At 36.0% G+C, this 27,654-nt stretch overlaps 1 protein-coding gene and 1 long non-coding RNA gene across 3 annotated transcripts in view; one reads left to right on the forward strand and one right to left on the reverse strand.

The window, feature by feature from the left end:
• Window positions 1-27,654, reverse strand: part of PELI1 (pellino E3 ubiquitin protein ligase 1) — a 55,564-nt gene that overhangs the window by 11,624 nt on the left and 16,286 nt on the right. For both annotated transcript variants that reach the window (XM_029937469.1, XM_029937471.1), the window contains exon 2: window positions 277-415. In XM_029937469.1, coding sequence (XP_029793329.1) covers window positions 277-347 — 71 coding nt within the window. In that variant the 5' untranslated portion in view covers window positions 348-415. The remainder of the gene's footprint in view (window positions 1-276; window positions 416-27,654) is intronic.
• Window positions 14,905-16,346, forward strand: LOC115289880. Its single transcript, XR_003907852.1, has 3 exons — window positions 14,905-15,017; window positions 15,410-15,457; window positions 16,184-16,346. It is a non-coding gene; the product is annotated as an uncharacterized LOC115289880 (long non-coding RNA).

Genomic DNA, 27,654 nt, shown 5'->3' on the forward strand with positions numbered 1-27,654 from the left:
CACATTATTTTATCTTTAAAAAGCTTTGTGCTTTCTGGGGATGAGGGTAAGGCAAAGTTTATGCATATTAGAGCACTTAGATGGCATAAAAGTGATGATTTAAAGAGTTTCTTGATTTAATATTATCAACATTATTTTGAGGTAATATTATCTTGTACCTTTACATTGTTTTTGGGAATAGGTAGGAAATACATTCTAAAAAGTAGTTTTAATTTAGATGCTAAAATTACTATGTATTATTCAATTTTAGGTCTCATCAGATTGGGGAAAACTTACCCTAAGACAATGAGTTCACCATATTTTACTGGTGCTTTGGATGGATGATTTTCTTGATCAGGAGAAAACATGAGCTTGGCTGTCTTTCTCAAATCTTTGTTCACTGGTCAGGAGCCTTGGACACCTTTTGCATTATCTCCTAGAAAGAAAAAGTTTTTGTTAATAATGTGAACAATACATTTCAGTTAAAATAGAGATGTTGGGGAGCCTGGGTGGCTCAGCTGGGTAAGCGTCCAACTTTGGCTCAGGTCATGATCTCGGAGTTCATGGGTTTGAGTACCGCATAAGACTCTTCGCTGACAGCTCAGAGCCTGGAGCATGCTTCAGATTCTGTCTCCCTCTCACTGTCCCTCCCCCCTCACATTCTGCCTCTCTCATAAATAAACATTAAAAAAAAAAAACCAAATTAAGGATGTTATTTTCTAGCAGTCCTCATGAGCACAATATTATGCAAAATATATCACATTATATATAAAGTGTGTGACATTTCCCCTATAGTTGTTATATATTTGGTCCAACTGTTTAAATAGTTTAAAAATGTAAATTTGGAATTTCCACTTTGAGGCGGATAGAGTAGTATTTCTCTTTTATTTCCACTAGCTACAACTAAAAACTCTAGATATTATATGTAAAATATAAGAAGACTCTGAAAAGTAGAGAGAAAGTAGACCAGCTGGGGATTTGGGGCACAAGGAATGACACAAGGCTGAGTTCTCCAGGTTTTCTTTTTGCTTAATATATCCCAGATTTAGAGCTGAAGAATCCAGCATCTGGAAATGTTAATTGACAGAGACAAAAAGAAGCCACCCCCAGAGCTTGTTCACTCTAGTTAAAGGGGCAGCCACAGCAAGATAGGTAACTTTTGACAATAGTCACTCTACTGCAGCCAACCACTACAGAAACCACTGGCCCTACCATTGCCCACACAATCAAAAGTAAAGTGGGGAGCCTTGACGGCCACCTCAGGAGGCCTTAATGAAGAGTCCCTTGCTCCTGACAACCAAAGGATTGTGAGGACAGCTAAGTAGGGAGGCAGGACTTCCACCCTGCTGGTTGGTAACATGTCCCCACACCTACTCTAGCTGTGTCAGTGGAGGCCACACGGGGAGCCTGGACTCCCACCTTCACCTGACAGTAACAAGGATCTCTTTCCCTTGGGTGTCAATGAAGGCTGAGTAGGGGACCTGGAGTTTTATGTCTACCGGCAGTAATAAGGAGACAGTCCCTATGCCCTTGTCAAAGCAGTGTCAGAAAAAGACAGTGGAAGCAGTAGGTTTATATAAAATCCAGAGTCTGAGAACTTAATGACAAAACATCTGGGTTTCAAAAGAAAACCATTGATTGTAGTAAGAACCAGAAAGATTTAAGACCATACAAAAAGATAATAAATAACAAAACTGAGATGACAGAGATGTCAGAATTACCTGACAAAGATTTTAAAATAACCCTGATAAAACTGTTTTAATAAGCAATCACAAACATATTCGGGACAAACAAAAAATAGAAAGTCTTGACAAAAAAAATAAGATTTAAAAGCTCATTTTTTAGGATGGGCTCACCAGCAGAACAGAAGGGACATAGTAAATAATCAGTGAACTGGAAGATAGAAATTACCTAATATGAATGAGAGAAAACAGCCAAAGGAAAAAAAAAAAGGAGAATGAAGAATGAAGAAGAAAAGAAAGAAAGAAAGAAAGAAAGAGAGAGAGAAAAAAGAGCAAGCAGAGTCTTATGGACTTGTGGGACCACAGCAAAAGATCTAATGTCTGTATCACTGGAATCCAGAAAGAGAGAAGAAAGAGAATGGAGCTAAAAACGTAGTCAAAGATATAATGGCCAAAACTTAACAAATTTAGAAAGAGGAACACAACCACAGATTCAAGAAGCTGAACAAACCTCACACAGCAGAAACCTGAAAAAATCCACTCCAAGATCTATCATAATTAAACTTCTGGAAACTAAAGGCAAAGAAAGTATCTTGAAAGCAATCAGAGAGAAATTACACCTTACTTACAGGGCAGGAAGAGCAATTAGAATACAGTGGGTTTCTTATCAGACTCTATGGAAATCATCAGAAAGTAGCTCATTTTTTTCAGGTTTGCTAAAAGAACTGTCAACTTGGAATCTTATACTCAGCACAAATGGAGGAGAAATCAAGACAGTCTCAGGTGAGGGAACATTTGTCACCAATAGATCTGCTCTAGTAGAATGGCTGGAGTAAATTCTCTAAGAGAAACGATAAAAGAAAAAAGCCTTGGAACACCAGAAAAGAAGAAACAACATGGTAAGTAAAAGTATGGATAAATACAATAAGCTTTTCTACATTATGTCTGAAAGTTAAAGCAAAAATTATTAATACTCTCTGGTGTGGTTCTAAATGTATGTAAAGGAAATATTGAAGACAATTACACATGGTACACCTGGGCATTTATTCTAGAGAAATGAAGACTTATGTTACAAAATCTGTACACAAATGTTTATAGCAACCTTATTCATAATAGCCAAAAACTGAGAAGAGTCCAGATATTCTTTGCTGAGTGAATGATTAAACTGTTGTACATCTATGCTGTGAAATAGTTCTCGGCAATGAAAAGGAGGAAACTACTGGTATATGAAATAATGTGGATGAATCTCTAGAAAATGATGCTGAGTAAAAAAAGACAACCTCAACGGATTACACAAATGATTTTACTTACATAATATTCTGGAAATGACAGAATTATAACAATGGAAAACAGATAAATGCTTGCCAAGAGTTAAGGAGGGGGGTGGGAGTAAAAAGGAAGTGGGTGTGGCTACAAAAGAATAGGAAGGACCCCTGTGGTGAATGAAAATGTTCTGTATCTCTACCAATGTCAATATTCTGGTTGTGGTATTTTACTATAGTTTTGCAAGATATTACTACTGGGGGAAATTGTGTAAAGATGCCCTTAATTAATGGGTGTCTGGGTGAGTCAATCAGGTGATCATCTGACTCTTGATTTCAGCTCAGGTCATGATCCCAGGGTCATGGGATTGAGACCCTGTGTCAGGCTGTGCTAAGCACGAAACCTGCTTAAGATTCTCTCTTTCCCTATCCCCCACCCCTCTCTCCTGCTTGCAAGTGCTCTCTTTCTCTTAGAAAACAAACAAACAAACAGCCTTATTAAAAATTATAAATTTGACACACATATGGAAAACAACACTAACACTTCTGATAAGCCAGAAAAATTGCTACAATAACCCGTAATACTATCATGTCTACTTCATCAATAGTTTAATGGGATCAGGTATATATCAATTCTTTCTATGGTCTTCTTGTTAGACCTCTTATAAAGGTTTCACAACAAAGCTCTTACTAGCTAACTCATGACAGTCTCCTGCGTTTTTACTTCCACCAACAGGTTTCATAGGACACTGATGAAAGAAAAATGCCTTTCTACAGTACAGTTAAATACAGCCTCTACAGCAGCACTTTCAGAGAGAAGACAACACAGACTATTTGTAGCCCAATTAATAAGAACAAGCAAAAGGAGAAGGCTTAGCCATTTCACCTTCTTTTATCTCTTGTAACTTACATACATATTGAGACCAGCAATTCAGACGCACTAATTTTTATTAGTAAATTAAAAAAAACAATTATTTTAAAGAAATAAAACATGCTTAATAACTATTATTTTCTTAATGTTTAGTTTTGAGAGAGAAAGAGAGGGGAGAGGCAGAGAAAGAGTGAGACACAGAATCTGAAGCAGGCTCCAGTCTCTGAGCTTCAATGTAGAGTCTGACCCAGGGTTTAAAGCCATGAACCGTGAGATCATGGCCTGAACCGAGTCGGACACCCAACCAACTGAGCCACTCAGGCACCCCCATGCTTAAGACTTAGTTTCAAAAAACATACATTTCCAACATTCAAATACACTATAAAATCCCAGATGAATATCTTCACAGAGAAATGTTTTTTTTCTGTAAAATAAACTATACAGATCTTATCCCTCATTTAGAAAAAGCAACAGTATGAAGTTATCTAAAACCTTCAGTGTAAAAAAGACTTTTAAGACAAATTAATTCAAATTAACTAAAGAACAATTTTGATTCCATATAAAAGATCTTCTGAACTATATTAAATCATCCTTTAATATATGAACAAAAATTCATACCTTCTTATTTCCCCCATAAAGAAGCATCCCATTACAAAACACTAAGCAAAGCTTAATTAGAAGCCTTAACTATACCCTTCTTCTCAGACAATTAAGGTACTGCCATCAAATATGAAAACACTGCTTTAATACATTTCTCTCCAAGAACAACAAAAATTAAAAACTTAATAAGAAGAATATAAATTTAAGGTTTAAATTAAATTTTAATAACATAGCTTTGTCTTGATTTGGACTCCTATTTAGAGTTACTTTGTATTTTTAGGAAGTGATAATTTCCATTTATAGTAGTAAAAAACCTTCCTTTTAAAAAAACTTTAAAGAGGTAAGTCAATTTAAATGGTACTAAATAGTATTAGTAAGTATACAAACCTGAAATCTGAAAGTGATATAAATGAATGCCCATATTTGGCTGACACTAGCATATAACATGGCTAGCAAATATTAGCCCATGTTCTAGTTCTACCTCTCTTTGAACAAAGCAATGTTTCCTCATCTCTAAAAATGATGGGACTAAAGTAGAATGAAGAGAATTTTGGAGCTGTAAAAAAATATGAGACCATCTGCTTCTAACATAAGAATTTACAAATAATGTACATATAGGACTGTAGATGTGGCCCCACTGCCTCTACAGCAAAAGGAACAATTTTTAGTTTTGACAAGTAACTAGAGTAGGGCTAGCATATAAACACCATTCTATACTTCCTGGAGCCCTGGGCCTAAGTAGCCAAGAAAAACAACAGATTTCCAATTATACTTATTCTTACTCTGCATAGATACATTAGAAGGCCTGATTTGGGGATATTTAATCAGTGATATCAAAGTTTCAATCACAGGAACACACTCAACCTTGGCTTCTATTTCTGTATCTAAAACCTATAATAAAACACTATAGTAGTATTGTTTATACACTTAAATGACCCAACATAAAAGTTTTCTTAAATTCAAGTGGCATATCATCAATACTACATTAAACTGGCATTCTTAAACTATGAATAACATATGCCATGGTAGCTACTTCACCAGGAACCTTCAATTGCAATTCTAAAACATGGTGATAGGTGACTGTTGGAAAAAAGTTGCTAGAATCTTTATATGTTCTGAAGAGTCCTGATTTTCACAATGGTTCAAAATCCTTAACAAAACCCAGTTGCTGGATAGTGCTCTTACACTCACTCTCTTTATATATTCTCTGTATTTAAAATTGAAATAAGATACAGAATTCTTCAAAATTAATTCCTGAATTTAGTCACTTGAGAATATGAAATGAGTGTATGTATAAATTCTAAGGACTCAATTACTGGCTCTACCTGTTGATATTCAAATAAGTTAGCTGGTCCTACCACATATGTTCACTTCTATGCCAATGTGATGATCTAACAAAAATAACATTAAATAATGCCCTTAATTCTAAGACTGGAAAAAAAATGACAGAAAAAAATCTTGCCAAAATAATAAGGCTATTTTCTATATATAATACCTATTATTTTAAAGCTCTGCTTGATCCTTAAAAAGTAAAACACGTTTTCATTAGCAGGGACCTTCCCAACTTAAGCAAATTTTTTTAAAGAAACCTAGTCTAGAATAGTGTTCTCTTTCTTTCTTTTTTTTTAATTTTTAAAAATGTTTTTATTTATTTTTGAAAGAGACAGCATGAGCAGGGAAGGGTCAGAGAGAGAAGGAGTCATAGGATCTGAAGACAGGCTCCAGGCTGAGCTAGCTGTCAGCACAGAGCCTGACGCGGGGCTCAAACCCACGAACCATGAGATCATGACCTGAGCCGAAGTTGGACGCTTAACCGACTGAGCCACCCAGGCCCCCCCCTTTTTTTAAAGTTTATTTATTTTGAGAGAGAGACAAAGCATGAGCAGGAGAGGGCCAGAGAGAAGGAGAGAGGGAGAGAGGTAGAAAGGGGAGCGGGGGGAGAGGGAGGGAGGGAGGGAGGGAGGGAGAGAGAGAGAGAGAGAGAGAGAGAGAGAGAGAGAGAATCCCAAGCAAGCTCTACAGTGGCAGCAAAGAGACTAACATGGGGCTGATCATGACCTGAGCAGAAACCAAGTGTCAGATGCTTAACCAGCTGAGACACCCAGGGGCACCAGTGTTATTTTCTGTATAGGCGGAGAAAAAAATTAAAAAGAAAAAAAAAAAAGAGCCATAAAATATACATTTCTTAGAAATAGTCTCATTACTTAGACTAATAAAACATTCTAATTTGGTTTTTAAAGGCCAGTGTAGTACAATTGTTTTAATATCAACTCTTCCCAAGGAATGACTATTCTAAATAATTGTCAGTTTCATTTAAGAAGGAAAACTGGGAAATCAATCTTTTTTCAGATTGCTCTCTCAGCATTACACATTTTTTCCTTTATCATTTACACTGCACAGAGCCTTTTGCTTACTACCTACTAAACACGAATACAAAATCCCTGCCCTGAAAAATAAAAAGCAAAACCACTAAGGAAAGAACAAAACCAATCTTAGGTAGATATTTACATCATCTTTTGCACACTTCTATTATGGTGGGGAAGTGAGCAGGCATAAAGGGATGCTGAGGAAAAATAAAAGGAAAATGTTTTACGTGAAGTGCTTCTTTATAGTGAAAAAATAGAATGTAGATTACATATATTATCTCTGATAAACAGATTCTCATCTACACTAGAGTTCCCCTATGGTTGATTTCAAAAGGATGACTCAAACAGAACTGTTTTCGTATATTTGTGAAGGAGCCATTTTACGAAATCAATTAAACTGATGATTGAAGGGAGGTGAATTTAAAGCAGTTTCTTGATAAGAGTGAAAATCTAATCATCTTCTTCCTTCTTTTTACAATCAGCAGGATTAATAAGCAGCATTATTCCGTAAAAGGAAGGAAAGGAGAAACAATGGAGTATGAGGTTACTACTGCTTGTCAGTGACTTTTAGCTTTTAATATAGCAACAGAGGAACTAGAGTCCATGTTCTCCTTCCAAAGACACAGGGCACCTCATGTGTGAACACCCAAGTCTTCCCTGTTAGGACAGCCAAATGACATGTTGATACTCTACTACCTATAGGGACAACATCATTTTCATCCTGATGGGAAAGCAGTTAACATCTTTCCCACAGACAGTATTTGCAACTCTAAACTAGGGTTTCTCAACCTTGGCACTACTGATATTTTGACATTGTGGGGTGGCTGGCCTATCCACGGCAGGAGGTTCTGTAATACCCGGCCTTTACACCCTCTAGATGCCAGTAGCATTCCTAGTTGAAATGATCAAAAATGTCCCACCTTCCCCCTGACCCCCACCCCCATAGCTTACTCTCCTTCCCACCTTTCACCCTATGAGAACCACTGTTCTAATCTCAAATTGAGGATGACAATTTGTTTTTAGGAGGTGGATTTCCCCTATTTTTTGACACAGTGCTTGGCACATAATAAGACATTTAATAAATATTTGCTTTCTTACATCATCATATTGATGTCTTAGAGGGTTATTACTAAGCCTTGTGTTAGTGAAGGCAATGGCTTAGAAGGTAGCTGCAGTTTCAGTATTTTATTAGAATCGATAAGAGTGGCTGGAAGTGAAAATTGAAGAACTATCATCTTACCTTGATGCTGATTAATTATTAATATTTCTGTGCATTTAAAATATTTTAATACTGTGGCGACCTCTCTCAAGTGGTTGCTTGAGAGAGTGGAAAGGGACTGAAGTTGGGGTGATCACAGAAGTAGTTTTATTGGTCAGTGCTTGGTAGTCTGACATATAGGGAAAGGCTAATCTGTGAAGGCCAGATAAGCAAATATCTTTTTGACCTAGGGGGCCCATATCTAGAGAAATTAAAAGCAAGCTTTGGAAAGCATGAGGAAATCTTTTTAAATCAAAAGGGGTGTCAATCTGAATCAACCTTGGATTAAAGCCAACTTGCACGGACACAGAATGTTAATTAGCTAGGTGCTTTCACATAAGATTATTTTACTTGACCCTCACAATAGCCCTGTGAATTAGAGAGCAAAGTCTTATTAACTCCATTTTCCAGATAAGGGAACTGAGTGTGTCAGTCAGAAAGGCCACTGACTGGGTTCAAGGTCAAACAGGTAATATCTGGTAAAGCTAAAACTGAAACCCATTATCTTAATTTAACATACATTAACTCATTTAATTTCTATCTATCACAACTATATACTCATTTATCCCCATTTTATAAATGGAGAACTGTAGCTCCTATAAGTTAAGTAGTCTGGGTTTTCTGATACCACCAATCAAATCCCACCCAAGATTGGGGGTTGGTGGCTAACTCTTACATAATAGAAGGCCCTATCATGGGACCATTTAGGAGAGAAACTAGGAAGGATAGCTGGGTAAGATAAACTAAACAACACTCCAGTATAGACTAGTAACAACTATGCAACCATGACTAGTGTTTTTTGAGACTGTTTGAAACTTTGTCACTTCCTTACTGCTCACTGTATTTGCCAATCCTGTTTCCTGGCAGCAATCAACAATAAACACTTCAGAAAATGAAATGGACTTTGTATGGTTGTTTAAAAAATGGAAAGGGAGAGAGGAACCTCAGGTGAAAAGCAGGGTATTACACTTAGGCAAATTCCTGGTACCATCAGGAAGAAAAACATGTATTTGAAGTGAGTCAAGATAGCTTATGGGCGAACGCCTTCAGGTACTCCCTAAAAAGGGACAAGCAAAAAAAAAAAACCCGCAGGGCAGTATTTCTGATTGGCCGACCTCAACGATCACTTGATCCCCTACACCTAGAAATGTATTACTTAAAAAAATTTTTTTAATGTTTTATTTATTTTTGAGAGAGACACAGAGAAAGAGAGAGGGAGTGGGAGCAGGGGAGTGACAGAGGGAGACACAAAATCTGAAGTAGACTCCAGGCTCTGAGCTGTCAGCACAGAGCCGAATGAGGGGCTCGAACAAACAAACCTTGAGATCATGACCGGAGCTGAAGCTGGATGCTTAACCGGCTGAGCCACCCATGTGCCTCTAGAAATGTATTTTAAAAAGACACAACTAAGGCCTCAAACATTTGTACTGTCCCTGCCCATACTTGGCCTGTATGTGACCCTTTCAGATTACCAATGTTCCTAAAATGGTAATATGCTTCTCAGAAAGCAAGACTAGAAATTCCCCTAGGTTTAACCACTAAAGTCTGAACAAAAGTCTGCAGAAAGTAGCAAATACAGTGGGATTTGATAGCTATTTGGAACAAAAACATCGGATAAAAGTATATTCATGGAAAATTCTATCATTTTCTGAAGTAAGCACCCAACACTGGCAGTCAACTCATGCTTATGCTACCTTTTACTTTTCATAGTGGCTAACACTTACTGGGTTCTGTCTCTGTGCCAGGCACTGTCCTAAGCACTTTACTTGTATTAACTGATTTACTCCTCAGAACAACTTTATGAGGCAGGAACTATTACAACCCTTATTATACAGATAAGAAACCTAAGGTTACAACTCAAATTCTAGCTAGTTCTCTGGAACTGCTGAAATAAATGAGTTAAAAAAATTTTTTTTATTTAATTTTGAGACACACAGACAGGGCATGTGCAGGGGAGGGTCAGAGAGAGAGGGAGACACAGAATCCAGGCTGAGCTAGCTGTCAGCACAGAGCCCGATGTGGGGCTCAAACATACAATCATGAGATCATGACCTGAGCTAAAGCCAGATGCTTAACCGACTGAGCCACCCAGGCGCCCCTGAAATAACTGAGTTTAAAAGTACATGTCGGGGGCACCTGGGTGGCTCAGTCGGTTAGGCATCCAGCTTTAGCTCAGGTCATGATCTCACAGTTTGTGGGTTTGAGCCCCGCATCGGCTCTGAGCTAGCTGTCAGATTCGGATCTATATCTGCTTCGGATTCTGTATCTCCCTCTCTGACCCTCCCCTGCTCATGCGGTCTCTGTCTCTCAAAAATAAATTTAAAAAAAAAAAAAAAGTACATGTGGGTGGTGGGTACAGGAGAGAACTACAATGAAAACTAAACAACACACAAGAAAATCCCTCAACTCCTCCTACTATAAAATATTAAACAGAACTTACATAAATTCTACTGTCCTAACATGGAAATAAACTACAATATTGACTAGCCATTTTAAATTTCTCGGTAATTCAATGAATTGTTTAAAGCTGAATTTAAATGTCCCTTCAGTAAAACTTAAACCTGGAAAAAATAAAGTGGATTTTTCCCAACCACTAAAAATGCAACAATAAGTCCATGGTCATCTTTTTAATCTCTAGGAGTAAACCATATTAATCTTATGTAGGTTATGGGCTCTTCCAAAAAGAGTATTTATAATAATTATTTTGGACAGTTAAATTACTCCTAGATATTTCTGGGTTTCTCTAGTCCTTCTTTTTCTTGAAACACTGACCAGGTTACATGCATTTTTTAAAAAAAGCAACAACAATGGTCTCAAAATATCTACCCCAAGACATTTATTAATTACACAGGTGAAAACAGAAACTTCATAGTGGGGAAAACCTGACAGACTCCATTTTAACCAACTGATCAAGGATAACATGATCCATATTAAGATATTTTGAGATCATTCATGCCTTGATTATGATGCACCAAGGACACATCACTTTTTTCCATGGTATACTGCCAAAAATGGTATGACCTCAATCTAGTTATCAGAAAACATCAGAGCAACCCAAATTGACAGACATTCCACAAAATAACTATCAGTACTCACTAAAAGTGCCAAAGTCAAAAAAGGTAACGACCGAGGAACTCCCAAACTGGAAGTGGTTAAGACAATGTAATAACTACGTGGGATATGGGATTATGAACTGGATCTGGAAATAGAAAAAGGATACTAGTGGAAAATGTTTACATTTGAATATGGTCTATAGTTTAGTTAATAGGGTTGTACCAGTGTTAATTTCCTGGTTTTGATCAATACAATCTGGTTATATAGACTGTTTACATTAGGGGAAGCTGAGTAAAGGGTATATGTAAACTTACTGAATTATCTTTCCAATTTTCCTATAAGGCTAAAATTACTTCAAAATAAAAAGTAAAAAAGAGACAAAAATAGAACACACAAAATAGCCCTTTAATTTCGCAAAAGGCATTAAAAAATGAATTCAAGATTCAGACTTTGCCTCCTCCTTTCAGAAAGCTTTCTCCCAATCTAAAGGGGCAATACATCCAAGCTGTGCTGGTCCTGTCAAGTCATAGCGCCTTCCATGTCTCACATTCTTTCTCTGATTTCAAATTGCCAATCCACAGCCCCCTTGCTCAAGAAAGTTGTTACTACACAAGTGTGGTCACTTGACAGACTGAGTGATACCAGAATGAAAGTGATCCATCCCCCATCCCACACTGACCAGATTTTTGCAGAACGATGTTTCATGGATTTTCCTTAAAAAAAAAAAAGAAAAAAAAAAGAAAAAAGAAAAAAGAAATATTATGCACATAAGAGCAACTTTACCATTAATGCTATGGCTTTATTAGAAAACACTTTGGGAGCACCTGGGTGACTCAGTCGGTTGAGCATCCGACTTCAGCTCAGGTCACAATCCCAAGGTTTGAGAATTCAAGCCCAATGTTGGGCTTTGTTCTGACAGCACAGAGACCACTTCAGATCCTGTCTCCTTCTCTCTTTGCCCTTCTCCCAGTGGTGTGCACAAGTGCTCTCTCGCTCTCAAAAATAAACACTTTTAAAAAAAGCTTTAAAGAAAACACTTTGTGTATGCAATAATATAGCTCCTGAATTCATGCATTTCCATTTAATTTTATCTATAAAGCGAGGGTTTATAATAGTTCCTTTCTCACAAGTCTGTTCTGGGGATTCAATCAGTTACACATGTAAATTCAGTTAATGTATGTACATTTACATATAACTGAAATCTTTAACAGTATTTGAATTTGAGTTCTGTCAACCTATGCACATGAATCCTGGTCTTAAATAGAAGGGAGCAAGAGTTAGGAAGAAGCAGCATCAACCTGTAATTCCGATACATTTCATTAAACAAAATCTTGAAAATCTACAAGGTTAAGGATTTTCTGAACTATTCACTGATTCCTTCATTATGATAGTGTTTCCTTCAAACTAGAGACAATTGTGACTGCCTAGGGTCAACCCTAAGAACTCTGGCCCTGCACAGTCATACAGGTCCTTCATGAATTCTCAAATATCCTATTCTATAGCACATGATTTTCTCTACCTATAAAATGGTAAACAATATTTTTCATACTTCATAGAATTTGTCACTGGGACTGAGGGAGAACAACAAAGCTGCTCTGAGATTTGGATGTTGGGCCATCTGTTCAATTCACTCACTGTATACTTAAGTCATAGACTTTTGGGTCTCTAAAAAAATTATTCAAACTGTGAGAGTAAAAAAAATTTTTTTAAGTATTTGCTAAATACCTAGTATGTATTTAGTTAGGCATACAAAGTAGGTCTTAATAATACGTAGTTCATTTATGGTGATACTGCTCCATCACTTTAGATTTCTTTTCTCAGAGATTCATCTTTATTTCTCAGTATCTAAACAAATGTTTATAATCTATTTTTTGTAGGTAAACTTAATAACATGTAAGTTCTAGTTTTCTACCACTTGTAATCTGTAACAAGCCCTGAAATACAAAGTCCTCAAAAATCACCACAGTTAGTTTCAAAGTTGAATGTTGTATAAATGTTTGATTTTTTAATAGGGGAAAAGTGGTACATCTAAGTCAAGTCAGACTTTGTATACATAGTTGCTGCTCTTACACGAAAGTGAACTTTAACTTATAATAGTTTCGTAATACCATTATAAGTTCTATTAAAAAGGAATAGAAAAAGAAAAGTGTAGTTGAAAATTCAAATTACAAATGAATCTCCAATACTCTTTTAACAGTAAGGTCAATTACCTATAGAAAGAGATCATTATTAAAAGATGACAACTATTATTAATCTCACTAAAAAAAAAGTTTCTCTCTGGTTGATAAAAAGTTCTCAGAAGTAGCAGCTGATCTTTCTTTGACCAAATCATAATGTTTTCCCCATAAATTTTTATAGCAGTAATTTAGAGACATTGTGTGTGGGAGGCTAAGAACATCTATTTTTTAGCAGAGTGAACATTTTAAATCACTCTGTGGTATTCCTATTTAACTCTTTTCATTAGGAAAATGATACATCCATATAGCTAAGGTATTTCTACAAATTTCCTCTCTCCACTTGGATTAATGTTATATTATCACATTACAAATACCCCAATTATGCAAAACTATTATGATTAATTTTTCCTAATTTGCAACTTTTCTCGTTACTGATTTCCATTTTATACATGTACAAGAAAGTAATTCCCTCTCACAAAATGATTAGAAAACTTGATAAAAAATGAACACACATGACTGGGCAGCATACCAGTATTCTAGTAAACAGATTCTGTTTTTAATAAATTTCCTACAAAAAGAAACAAAATCTCAATTATAACCATTTTTTAAATGAAAACACAATGCTTCAGAAAAGAATACTGGGGAACTTAATGATTGTTCATTTTATAGCAGAAAGCGTCCTCTCTCATCAATCATCAGGTCTAAAATTATTAAATCTCTTCCTATCATATCAGTGAAAGAACAACAATCAGAGTAGAAACATTACTTAAACTCCTTATAAAGCAAGACTGTCAATTTTAAACAAAATCTTCATAATTTTTCCCTATCTTGTGAAAATGTCTAAATAGTAAATTGTGGTTCTCTCAAAGGCCTAGATCTCTTTGAGAGGATTTCAAGAGGAGATTTATGATCAAAAGGCATGATTCTGAATAAGCTGTCAATAGCTAACCAAAGTACAGTAACAACACCCTCACTCTGGCTTCCAACAGAGAGCAACGTAATTCTCAAATTTTATAATTCAAAAGAAAACAATGGACAACATTAAGTTCTAAAGCATGTAAAAGAAAACTACATACTCTAGCTTGGACTGGACTGGAAAAATATTACAAATGAAGAGTTCTCAGGTTTCTGTAGTCAATGGGCAATAAACACCTGCGGTTAGTTTTCTTTAGGACTGATGGGATGTGAGATTGATAGTGTAAAGCCTCCCTAACAACACAAAAAGCCTTGGAGCTTGAGATTTATTCAACCCTTTCCCTAAGACAGAAGGAAATATAATTCATACACAACATACTTCTAAAGCTGAATGTGAAAAAATTAAACGTAAGCAATCTGATTATGATTCACATCATTCCTATAACAACCTTACCTAAAGCCTGAAGCACTGACAATAGGACAGTTAACATTAAGCTACAGAATACCTACCTCTTTATTCCATGGCTATCACCACAAGCTAGATAAACAACCTTCACAGAAGATAAAATCCAAATAGTATGAAAGCATCTCCCAATTACACTTGCAATCACACTGAACAGCTGCCTGCTCAGGGTTCTTTCACTTAAGCACTTCAGAATGTGTGTGGGTGGGCTTGTCTTACGCAAAATAGGTAAACACTATATAATTCTAAATTCTATTGGCTGAAGTGAGAACTCACTTCTCCCTCACCTCCTCCCTAAGGAAGTCTGTGGCCCAAATGGGAAGAAACGGAAGTAAGAGAGAAGCACAGAACAGTTTTTAACACAGGCTTAATTTCAAGTTATGGAATAAGGTACCTGAAAAGGCAGTCTCCCCACATTCCATCTATTTCATTCTATTTCTTAAAAGGATGACTGAAATAACTATATAAATGTTCTAAAAATGTCAGAAGTATAACTAAGATACTGAAATACCCTTTCATCATGGTGTAATATCCTATTTTTTTTAAACAGATTTGGTATAATATTCTGTTAAGAAACATTCCATTAAAAAAACACAGATGAATCAACACAATTCATATGTAAAGAAACAGTGTCTGTTTAGCACTATCTAATGAATCAGACATTTTTGGTCTTGTTACAAAACACTACATTATCCCACACATAAGAACAGGTGAACATTTGATCACATTTTCAACTGATCATGTTTTTTTAATCTCTAATTTTGTATTTTAAAATAAATTAGATTCATTTGGTGCTCACGAACATGGAGAATCAACAGCAATACCCAGAGGTGAGTTGGTTCTGTTTAAGCTTCATCAAATAGCTACTGGGCACACCCTTCAGTACAGACTTCAGCTGCTCTTACATCCTCCTCCTTGTAAATTTCACCTGAAGCTTTAACTTCTTGCTACTCCAAATCCCCCCATTCCTTTTAAGAAATGTGTTTTCTTATGGTGAAGGGGTGTACATGGAACTCACCTATTCCTTAACACAGTCGAAGGTGAATCTGCTTTGTGCTTAAAGATTTTTAAAAAACATGCTACTTAAGTCATAAAAATAAATGCTGGTTTATACCTGTTCAATAACCTGCCTGTGCAAACCATCTATACTCTCCACCCATTAAACTGTTGTCCAACTCGAGTCTAGTGGCTGATATTCTCTTACACAAAAATAAATGCTTTTGATTGGCCTAAGTCTAGTAATACCTTGTCACCTAATGCCTTGGCACAAATTAAACCTCCCCCTATCTTATAGCTGCAAGTTTACATCTGCTGCTTCCCAGCATTCCCTATCTGTGTCACTTGCCAGAAGCTGTTCTTCAGTGAGTCTGCGTTATGTTTCTTTTGCCCATTCGGCTGGTGGCAGGCCTTTAAGGTTACTGTAAATCTGCTCCGGTATCTGCTTTTGTTTAACCAGTGTAGATGCATCTCCAGTCTAGGAAACGTATCTGTAAAAATGATCTGGGAATATTCTAAGATTTTGCCATTTGGTGACCAGCCTTGTCATGTGACTCCAGGCTGATGAAACTGCTCAAGAAGCCGGACATGACAGGTCCACTACTCATACTAAATAGAATGTGGTGGTGACTGACTATGCCTTAAACTTGATTCTACAACAAAACCTGAGGACCTGCCAGTCTTTAGACCAACACATCAACTATCTTAATTTTGGGAGTGTGTTTCTTGCTCAACAACTAAGGTAACTGGGATATTAATAGCTCATATGCTATCATCATGAACTACCTTAGTGATTAAAATTAAAGCATTAAGGCTATAAAAGTTCCTTATGTATTTCAAGCTCTTTGTTTATACCAAGCTCTTTGTTTATACCAAATATCTCCTGAGGGAATATAGTCTTCTTAACTCTAAGAAGACATTAAAGGCAAAACCTCCATATTTTCTATGTGAGTATGGGGAGTTACTTTTATAATGAAACAAAGACCCATATTCATAAGGGAGAGAAGGGCTAAACTTAAATCTCCAAGCTTCTCTTTGCCAGTCTGAATTCTACTGTTTGCTTTTCACATGTGCTTTATTTACAATAATGTCTGAATAGTAATATCATGTAGAACAATCAAATACAAGAAAACGGTAAGTACTTTTCTTGGCTGGTGGGTCTCGAAGTTCCCAAACATTGGCAAATGGGCCTGAATCTCAGTGACCTTTCTCCTACTCTTCTTCCATATCTAGCTTGCCTTACAGGTGTCTTAAATTTCCTTGTCTCTATCTACAATGTCTGAAGTTCTGGCAAATATCTCAGTTGAACTTGGGGACCAATGATAAACTTTTAGTACCTTGAAAGCTTTTAAAAATCATTCCAGAGGGGTGCCTAGGTGGCTCAGTCAGTTGGGTGTCCAACTTTCGCTCAGGTTAGGATCTCACAGTTTGTAGGTTCGAGCCCCGGGTCAGGCTCTGTGCTGACAGCTCAGAGCCTGGAGCCTGCTTCAGATTCTGTATCTCCCTCTCTCTCTGTCCCTCCTCTGCTTACACACAGACACGCACACACACAAACTCTCTCTCTCTCAATAATAAACGTTAAAAAAATAAATAATAAGCATTCCAGAAAAAGACTAAAAAGAAAGTACACTTACCTCACAACTTCTAGGTCTTTTCAGATGTTTCTTTTCTTATGGTCCTATTTTTCTTACTAGTTATAGCCTAGGTTTTGATTTAACCTTTAGAAACAACTCATCTCTGAAAGCTTCCTTCTTCTCTAATGATCTCTGAAAACTTCCACGGATACAATCAAGGACTCATTCCTCACAGTCCCTTTACCTCTAGCCACACCCACAACAGGTATTAAATTATTTCATCCTTTAGCTCTGCCTCACTGATGATGCACATGCCATGTTCTTCTAATCCATAAGCAAACCCACACAGATGGCACTGGCTATTCTATCATGTCTTTACTGAGTATCTACCTGTGCCTGATTTTTTACTTGCCAAATCCATCTAACTCCATTCCTTTCAAGGAAAAGGTATACCAAGCCTAAGATTTTTCGACAATGGAGGGAAGGAAGAAGAAAGAAGAAAGTCACAGGTATTACTGCACCATATAATCACATTCTAAAGCCGGAAAGAACCTTAAAGGATATTCTATCCAACTAGCACATTTTTTCTATTCAATTTCCTCATTTTATAGATGAGAAAAATCTATAGGTTATAGAGGGTAGGATATTTGATGAGGCTGGAGGGCTAAGTAGTGGAGCTAGCTAATAGATCATTTGACCTCTATGTAGTACAAACACTAAAGAACAAAGCAGTCAGCCAACAAGGAACTCATACCTTGTACTTTGCAAGTATTATCACATAGCTCTATTATTTGCTGGGTTGGCTGTTATAATTTATATCATAAAGAGAAAGCTGAAATTTACATAAATAAAAATTTGATGATAGGCATACCTTCTTTTTGCTCACAGACAGGATATGCCTCCCTGAATTGTCTGCTCACTCTCCCACTTTGTAGGCTTTTGCTAACCTGGAAGTCTCCTTACACAAACCAGAGAAACCTAGATGTCAAAAGTACTGCCATAGATAACCTACAGAATTGGAAAAAAATACTTGCAAATCACTTATCTCACAGAGATATATCTATATCTAGATACAGATATATAAAGAACTCTTGCAATTAAATGATAAAAATATAAACCCAATTAAAGACTGGTGAAGGATCTGAATAGACACTTCTCTAAAAACGATGAACAAATGAGCAGTAAGTACATGAAAAAATGCTCAACTCACTAACCATTAGGGAAATGTAAATCAAAATCACAATGAGATACCACTTCACAGCCACTAGTATGACACAGTAAAAGACAAAGAGTATTGGCAAGGATGTAGAAAAGCTGGAACTCTTCATCACTGCTAGTAGGAAAGTAAAATGGTGCAGTCACTTTGGAAACCAGTCTGGCAGTTCCTTGAGAGATTAGATATAAAGTTATCATATGACCCAGGAATTCTACTCCTATGTGTATATCCAAGATAAATGAAAACATATGTCCACAGACAGACTTGTGCACGAATGTTCACAAGAGCATTAAACATATGGTCAAAAAGTGGAACCCAAATGTCTATCAACTGATAAATGAATAAACAAAATGTGGTATATCCATACAATAGAATATCTGGCAATAAAAACAAATAAAGAGCTGTTAAAATAAAACACAAATGGTGACCAGTCTTGAAAACTCCCTGAGCAGTCATACAAGCAAAGTTTAATTTAGCATATTATGCAAGACAGGTAAAGTTAACTCGACCTGGGTCACTTCTAAAAATCATAAAATAATTCCCCCAAATTGATAAGGGGTGACCAGTCACCAATTCTGTTTAAGAAAACTCCAATATTGCAAATATCTGAGCCTCATTCCATGTTTTGGTTTGAGTGTTCCCAGTTTACAAACTGTCTTTGGTGTATGCACAGTATCTCTTACTAATTTCTACTCAAATGATTCATTGATTTTAACTTTTTTTTTAAATGAACTTTTGCAGTACTGATAAATGCTACAACATGAATGAACTTTGAAAACATGTTAAATGAAAGAAGCCACTCACAAAGGACTACATGCTGTATGATTCCATTTACATGAAATGACCAGAACAGGCAAATCCACAGACAGAAAGTAAAATTGGTGGTTAATGAGGGTGAGGGCGGGGAACTGTGGGGTTTGGAGAGTGATGGCTAATCATGATGATGTGGGTAAACTGTATAGTATATCTCAATAAAGCGGTCATAATAAATAACAAAATATTACCACATTAAAAAAAAAAAAAACTCTGCCATAGACTTGAGGTCACTGAACGATGGCACTCATCCAGAATTCAAATACTGATCTTTTAAAGAATAAAAGATCAGAAGAACTTATGCATCTTTAGACCTTGCATAAGTTAAAAAAAATTCTAAATATTTTAACTCCTACTACTTGATAAACCAGAGAAACTGAGGGAAGTAATAATTTGAACATTCCACCAGTTTTCACAAACAGAGCTTAAGACTTTTCCAAACTAAATGCTTTCCGTAACAGAAATGACAAAATTCACAACTTTGCTTGGAATTTCTAACCTCATATTATTTTAATCTAGTTTTAATTGTAGACAGAAATTTTTTTGCTTTATGTTTTGCTGATATTTTACATCACCTTCAGTCAATGCAACTGAGCACAGCATTTCCTCTTAACACCATTCAATTCATCAATTCTCTGGCACCAAGTGGGTATCCAACAATTCATTTCAACTGACACTATACCTGGAGGTAACTCAGATCACACAAGTTAAAGTGCTCAATCCCAAAAGACCATCCCACTCCCAATGCCACAAATCCCAGGCTATCTTTACTTCTAACAGGCTAGACTTCCAGGGTTCCCATTCCCCACTCCTCATGTTCCATAATTTACTAGTATGACTCACACAACTCAGGAATACACTACTTACATTTACTACTTTATTATAAAAGGAGATATTAGCTACAAATAATAGCTTATGATCCTATTTGGTTAAATAGCTAAAAACAGTTTAAAAGCTATTATTTCTAGGTTACCAGATGATATCTCTACCCAACAAGATTATAAAGAGCCACCCTTCTTCCAATATTCTAGGTTGGTATTTTCCATTAAATCTTCATGATTTTTTTCTACAAAAAATAGCAATTGTAGGTTTCCCTTGTAGTTTAATTAACTTAGATGTCTGAATAGTTTTCAAACTGAAGGCTGTGATCTCCTTATTTTTAATTTTGTGTATCTAGAGTAAGTAGTAATGCAATTACTAATCCAACAAATTATCAGTGAACATTCACGAAGATGCCAGAAGCTTTGGGAGTATTCACATGAATGCAAAAGGTGTTAACTCCCTACACCACTACTTGTTTATTTAGTCAGCCCAACCTAAATCAGTATAGGACAGACACTATATTAAAGCAAAAGACCACAGAAATGGAAAGACCTCAAAGAAAAGTATTACCGCCTTGGTGGAAGAGGATCCAGAGAAATCTGTGAAGGCAGAAGGGGGTTTTTTGATAAGCAGAAAATGGCAGTTCAGGTGGAACAAACACATGCATCAAGACAAAAAAGGCAAGGAGTAAAAACTAGATTGAGTGCTCAAGAAAGGATAAGTAAAAAGGTACCCTGGAGGAAAGTAAATGGTTAGGAGACGAATGAAGAGGAAGTCCGTGGAATCAAGGAGCATGTCTCTGTAAGCTCAGTCGCTATCAGCAAGCACCGAATAAATGTCTAATAACTAAATGAGATGGAGCTGAAAGGCAAAGAAGTGCCTGATACAGTGAACCTTAAAGATCTAGAGTTAATCAAAAGTCTTTAAACAAGGCTTCAGAGAGGGGAAGAAAACAAATGTGTCAATTACTGGATAGCAGGTATTAAGAACTTTGTTGTTAAACTCAATCCTTACAACTGTCTTCTAATAGATGAGGAAATAGGGATAAATAATTTACTCAAGTCATTTTGACACAGAGTGGCAAAAGTTGTGATCTGAATTTAAGCCCCTGTCCTTTCCACCATTCTACACAGCAAAGGTCAATCAATCAATAAAACCAGGGCCAGAAGTTGTCTGCCAAAAATGTCTACAATAAAATACTGTATTATGTCAAATTATATCAAATTTGGGTGGAATTTTCAGATAGAGTGATCCGAAATTTGGCTGTAGTAGCACACATAAAATCACTTTGGGGATTCTTGGAAAGTCATCTCAAAGAAATAGTTGTCTTTCAGAACAGATTAAACCGATACAAGAGAAGTGAATCTGAAGATGGAGAGGGAAATAGATGCCATATGCATGAAGACAAAATGGACAAAGCAATGTATGGAAAGCCACAAAGGCACAGGCAGCCTGGACTTTTTTTTTCTAGTTACTAATTCTCCTCACGTGTCTTGGCAATTGTTTAGCACTTAGTAAATTGTAAAATATACATTGATGAATACAGGAGGCTGCTGTGTGGGCTCCCTCAGCATTTGTGTCCATTATTGTTCAACTTCTTCCAGAGGGAAGGCTCTTTTCCTAAGGAAGGCAAGAGACTGTTTGGGTCACCAGAGAGGGATGGGTTTATATCTTCATTTTTTCTTAAAGTAGATCAAGAAGAGGTCAGTACTGTGGCTCCCAGAGTGAGATGAGTTACATACATGTTTCTGCAATGCAAGCTTGTAAAAGGAATAAGAAACCATATATGCAGCTGGAAGATATTTATCAAACTATTTGAAACCAGCCAGGTCAAAAGTGATAAAAAAAAAAAAAAACCTGTTTGATGTTGGACATGGTCTTTATACTTTTGGATACTGAGAACTAGGACAACTTTGACTAAGTCTGAGTTTACCTATAGGAATGAGAAGCTGGTTGAGGCAGGCTGGAAGAAAACCAAAGAAATCACTCACCAATATGACTTTTAATATTTCTACAACAAAATATAAAACTTGGCTTAAAAAAAATTCAGTTTAGTGCAAACAAAAAGTATGCCAGCTATTACTGATTCCCCTTTATTACTTCACAATAGAGAAAATCTCTACCTTATTTTTTCAACAATGGACTACCAAGGCCCCCCCCCCAAAATTCCCTTAAAACATATTAATTGCAAAGGCCCAGACAGTCATACCCCTTTTTACTGATGCTTACTAAAAAAACAACAACTCAAGGGAGAATGAAAGCATAAACCCCATCAAATTCCATGCCATTAAGAGTTGATTTGAAACCTTTTCAAAGGCATGTTTCATTATACACCTTTTGTGAGACTACGCTTTGGTAGGCCGTGACATCACAGCAAGTTCCCTACCCAATTTAAGTGAGTCAGGTTTTTAACACTGGTGAACATGGCTTGAATTGGAAGTGGATGTCTTCTGGAATGATGTGTGCCAAATATTCATTTAATGCTGTTTTAATTTTTTCTCAAACTGTATTTCCAATGAATCCCTCCAACAACTGCAATTTTGCTAATCCTAGTTCTATTCTAGTCTTTGTTGTCAAAGAATTGCTATACCTGAAACTGGAACTAACCTGGAAAATAAAATCTAGGCTTTTGCCTCAGTTAACATTTGAAAGTTATAATTTAGCTTCCCTCTAACGACTGGCCACTAGAAAATCTTCCATCAATCCTCTCAGATAAAAATAGACTCTTCCCATGCATCTCATTCAGAAGCTATATTCTATGCTCTACATACCTGGAAAGATGGTATGTTGTTAAGCTGAGTTCCCTTTTGAGTAATTCCAGCCCAGGCTAAGGATGGGAAGATGAAAATGTCAACCAGTTTTCTTCACACTCAAAACTGAGAACGCGTTTGTACCAAAATTGAGATACAAAAGAGGGTGTGTGGGGAGGGGAGGAGTATAGTTTTTAAATCCCAGAAAGATAATAGTGCCCTATTATAAAATTCTTAAAATTGAGGTTAGGTCAGTAGACATTTACAGGATGCCTACAAGGATCAGGTCAGTGCTAGGAGTTGCAGATACAAAGATTAAATGAGATATATTCCTCTCTTAAAGGAGCTATTAGGAGATACAAGTGTTTTCCCTTTTCCGATACCTTTCTCTTCATCATATAAGCAAATAAAATTATATATGATACACTTCAGTGCTTTTAAAAGATCAGATTTGCAAATGTACTTTTTAAAAGTACTATATACATTTTAATTGCCATCAAATTTTTTCTTCTTTCCTCTCACTGAAGGGAAAACATTTTTTTAAGACCTCAAAAATTTCCTAAAATTTTACATTTTTAAAACCGTTAGAGACTGAATTAAACTAATGTGACAAACCATAATAAAACTTTAAAAAATTATTAAGTTAGTTCTACTGTCATCTCTAATTATTGGTCCTAATAATGACTCCTGCTTTTATCGGAGACTTATTGTACAGTATATGATAATATGTTTAAATTTCCACACATATCCTTGAATTGCATACAGCTTATAATTCTCAGTAAGGATCTCCTCTATTAGTATTTTCACATATTAACATTTGTCAAAGAATTGGACTTCATGTTAAGTTAAACATAATTATTTTTTATAATGGAAATAAACAAGACTTGGGGCGCCTGGGTGGCTCAGTTGATTAAGCGTCCGACTTCAGCTCAGGTCATGATCTTACAGTCTGTGGGTTCAAGCCCCGTGTCGGGCTCTGTGCTGACAGCTCAGAGCCTGGAGCCTGCTTCAGATTCTGTGTCTCCCTCTCTCTCTCTGCCCCTTCCCTGCTCACTCTCTGTGTCTCTCAAAATAAAATAAAAACATAAAAAAAAGAAATAAACAAGATTGTAATTAACAAACTGTTTTTTCTCTTTGAAGGCCCTGACTTGGACATAAAATTGCTGATATCTGGATCAGTAAGTTTGGTGGACTGTTTTTTTTTTTTTTTTAACCCTTGACCATAAAGTATTTGATTTATCGCTGTGTTCACTAAGCCAAATATCTATAAAAACAAATGGCAAAGCTTCCTATTCATTCCTGCTAAATCAATTAGGTCATTCACACATTTAACGAACACGTGCCAAAAGCTGCCCCCACCTCCTTTGTAATATCAATAAAAAGCAATCTAATGATAAAGGTTTATTTTGTTTTGAAAAAAAGCCAGGGTTCTTAAATTCACTGTGTTACTTTGCAACTCCTGCTTCACTTGCCTTCTACACAGTGTGTAGGTGGAGGAAAGAAACCAAGACATTCAGAACAAAATGTGAACTCAAGGGAAATTTTTAGACAGCAATAAATTGTGAAAATGACTTAAAACTTACTGTCAGAACAATCTTTTACAGAGAAACATAAATGTAGCAACTTTAGCATACCCTTGACATTCAATGAAAAAGTACTAGGCTCAGAATACCATAAATTCAAATCTTATTTGTTTAAACTAATTTGGCTCTTTGACATGTAACTCAGTAAACTGCAATTAAAATCACATTTGAATAAGTTGTCTAATCTATCTCTTCTTAGTACTTCAAAAAAGGACATAACTTCTTAATAACTTATGAAACATTATTTTCTTTTTTGTGATTATAAAAATGTTCTTCAGTAAATATAGAGTATTTATAAATTTCCAAGACCACTCATTTAAAGTCACACTGTATTTTGAAAAATCCATTTTAAATGATCAAACTTTTATTTGTAAAACACATTAATATATAAATAAAAACAAAGCAAATAAGTACATTGTTGATTCTAGCAGATGTAGAATACAGACTACAAATGCTAATATTGATGATTCATACACAATCACAGAAATTTCTTTTACGTTAGAAGATTACTCTAGCACCTTCTAAGGTAATGTATACACTATTAAGTTTTTATTCAAATCATTGATTATCTCGAGAAAAAATGTAATTTTTGTTAGAAATTATTTTCAACTTTTATTTATACTACAAAGTGTTGTTGTGGTAGCTGAAAAAAGAAAACTTCCCATTTGATGTGTCCCAATAAGCTCCATTACTTTTGATTTTTAAGTTTTAAACCATGTTATCTTTAGGATCCACCATAATTCAAATTCTTCTAGCCTTTCCCAAGATTTAAAATGGTACATAACTTTTTTTTGACAAAAAATTATGAAACAATAAATGCTCAGTAAACAATAGTTGTTTTAATGTTATCATTATTTACTTGTAAAAAATTATGATGTTGCAAGATCCATTTGGTATGCCTTTTCCAATCAGGAGGTCTTTCCTTGTCCTCTAAACACTATCCTTATATCTAGCTTTATGTTACAGTAGGTATAATCCTGTGCTATCTCCTATTAAAGCTGAAAATTTCTCTAAGGGAAAAACTGTTTTGCTCATTTTGTAGAACTTAATAATAAAGGAGAAGAAAATTTAAATATATGTTTAAGTTAGATATCATGAACTCTTTATTTAAAATTTTTTTTTACCTTTATTTTTTGAGAGACAGAGAGAGACAGAGCATGAAGAGTAGAGAGGCAGAGAGAAAAAGAGACACAGAATCAGAAGCAGGCTCCATGCTCTGCGCTAGTGGTCAGCACAGAGCACGATGTGGGGTTCGAGCCCACGAATGGTGAGATCATGACCTGAGCCGAAGTCGGATGCTCAACGGACTGAGCCACCCAGGCACCCCTGAACTCTTCATTTTAATTTGGTAAGTAAAGAATAAATATTTCTATAGTGTCAAGAAATTTAAAAGGAAAAACACCTAAAATTTCCTAAATACTATAGAATAGTAAAGCCTTATGAGGATGTTTGTACTCATTCACATATATTAATGTAACATAAAGAAATGGAAGGAGGAAAAAATAGGAAGAAGCTAAGGAGCTATCTATGTGTTTATATTAGAGACTGAAACCTAAATATAATTTTCTACTTCATTTCATATTTTTGGTGTTAAAAACAGTAAAAGTATTTAATTTTTCTTTTCAGTAATAACTAAATTTCCATTTTCAGACTAATATCAGTTCCAGTAATGAATACATAAAACCTTTGTCAATGTCCCTCATCAACCCTGCTCCTCCTCCCCCCAAGGCACTGAGTATCTAGGGGAGGTTCTTTATGAACTTCTTGTCTCAAAGTCCAGTCTGCCAAAGGCATTAAAGAAGTATTCACCTAGAAAAACACAGAACCCATAAAGACATTGTTGTATATCACAAGAACTAGTTATCAGCCAATTTGATTATTATAGCTAATAGGAAAACTAATAACACAGTATTTGTTAAAGTAGGACCACATTTAAAAATTTTAATATTTTCAAAGCTCTTCCAAGGTGAAAAGTACTAGCAATTCCCATTTATATATTGCTTTAAAAGAGTAATTTGGAAGTGAAATCATATAAACTCTGAATTAGCACTAAATACAAAATTTAAAAAAATCAAATTGGTCTTCCTTAGATGAGTCCAGTTAGCTCTTAAAACAGAAAAGACACAGGGATGTCTGGGTAGCTCAGTCGGTCAAGCCTCCAACTTCAGGTCATGTCATGGTCTCACGGTTTGTGGGTTCGAGCCCTGCATTGGGCTCTGTGCTGACCAGTAGCTCAGAGCCTGGAGCCTGCTTCAGATTCTATGTCTTTCTCTCTCTGCCCCTCCCCTGTTCATGCTCTGTCTCTCTCTCTCTCAAAAATAAATAAACGTAAAAAAAAACCAAAACAAATGAAAACCCAACAAGATACAAACAAGAGTTAAGGACATCTATTTACTATAATATAATGGTATCTTCATTTCCTTTTTGGAAATTACAGTTTATGTATATCTGGTGGAGTTGACTGTGCCCTCAAACATGATGGCTGGGCATATGGCTCATTCCCAGACAGGCCAAGTTTTACATTCCCATGGCCACAAAGAGAGCGGGCCAGTCCGAGCCAGTAAAATGCAGTGAGACATGCTGTGGGGCTTCTAGGCAAAAGATAGTCACTTTTTCCAGATACAGATGACACCGTAAGGATTTAGGGGCTCAAGTGATTAAAGTTATCTTTTGCTCAGGTAGGGGTCGAGAATAAAGCCAACAGGGAAGAAGCAGCGCCAAGAAAAGCATAGAAATTGAGTGCTGACATTATTAAAGCCTTGGGTGGAGCCATTCTTGAAACCACACCTATCCTGGTCCAGTTTACACAAACCAATAAACCTTTTCCCCTCTTAAGCCAGTTTGAGTGGAGTTTTCTGTCTCAATAGAGTCTTAACTGATATAACAACTATTTTAAGTGTGTTTATGTCCCTCAAAAGTAAATATTCTAGATCACAGAATTCAGTTCCAAAAACAAGGTAAAACAGACTTCCTCATAAATGATTTTGGTTGTTCAGTCTACTCTCCTCAAAACCCCCTCCTTGCTAAGTTCAAAGGCTACAAAAGACTTTATGTCTTCTGCCTTTATATTGTCTTAACACAAAGGAATTTTTTCTTTTTTTTGCCACAAAGAAATAAGAATAAAAAAAGCAACAATGGAAAAAATAATAAGCAATGGGGAAGTGAGGAAGTAAATAATCTATAGCAACTATAAATAATAACCAGATGCACTTTTTTATTAAAGGCCTAAATAAGAGTCAGGGACTAAAGCTTTTAAAATTAAGCAGATTAAGC

Source organism: Suricata suricatta, chromosome 4, assembly GCF_006229205.1.
Source record: "Suricata suricatta isolate VVHF042 chromosome 4, meerkat_22Aug2017_6uvM2_HiC, whole genome shotgun sequence".
NCBI lineage: Eukaryota > Metazoa > Chordata > Mammalia > Carnivora > Herpestidae > Suricata > Suricata suricatta.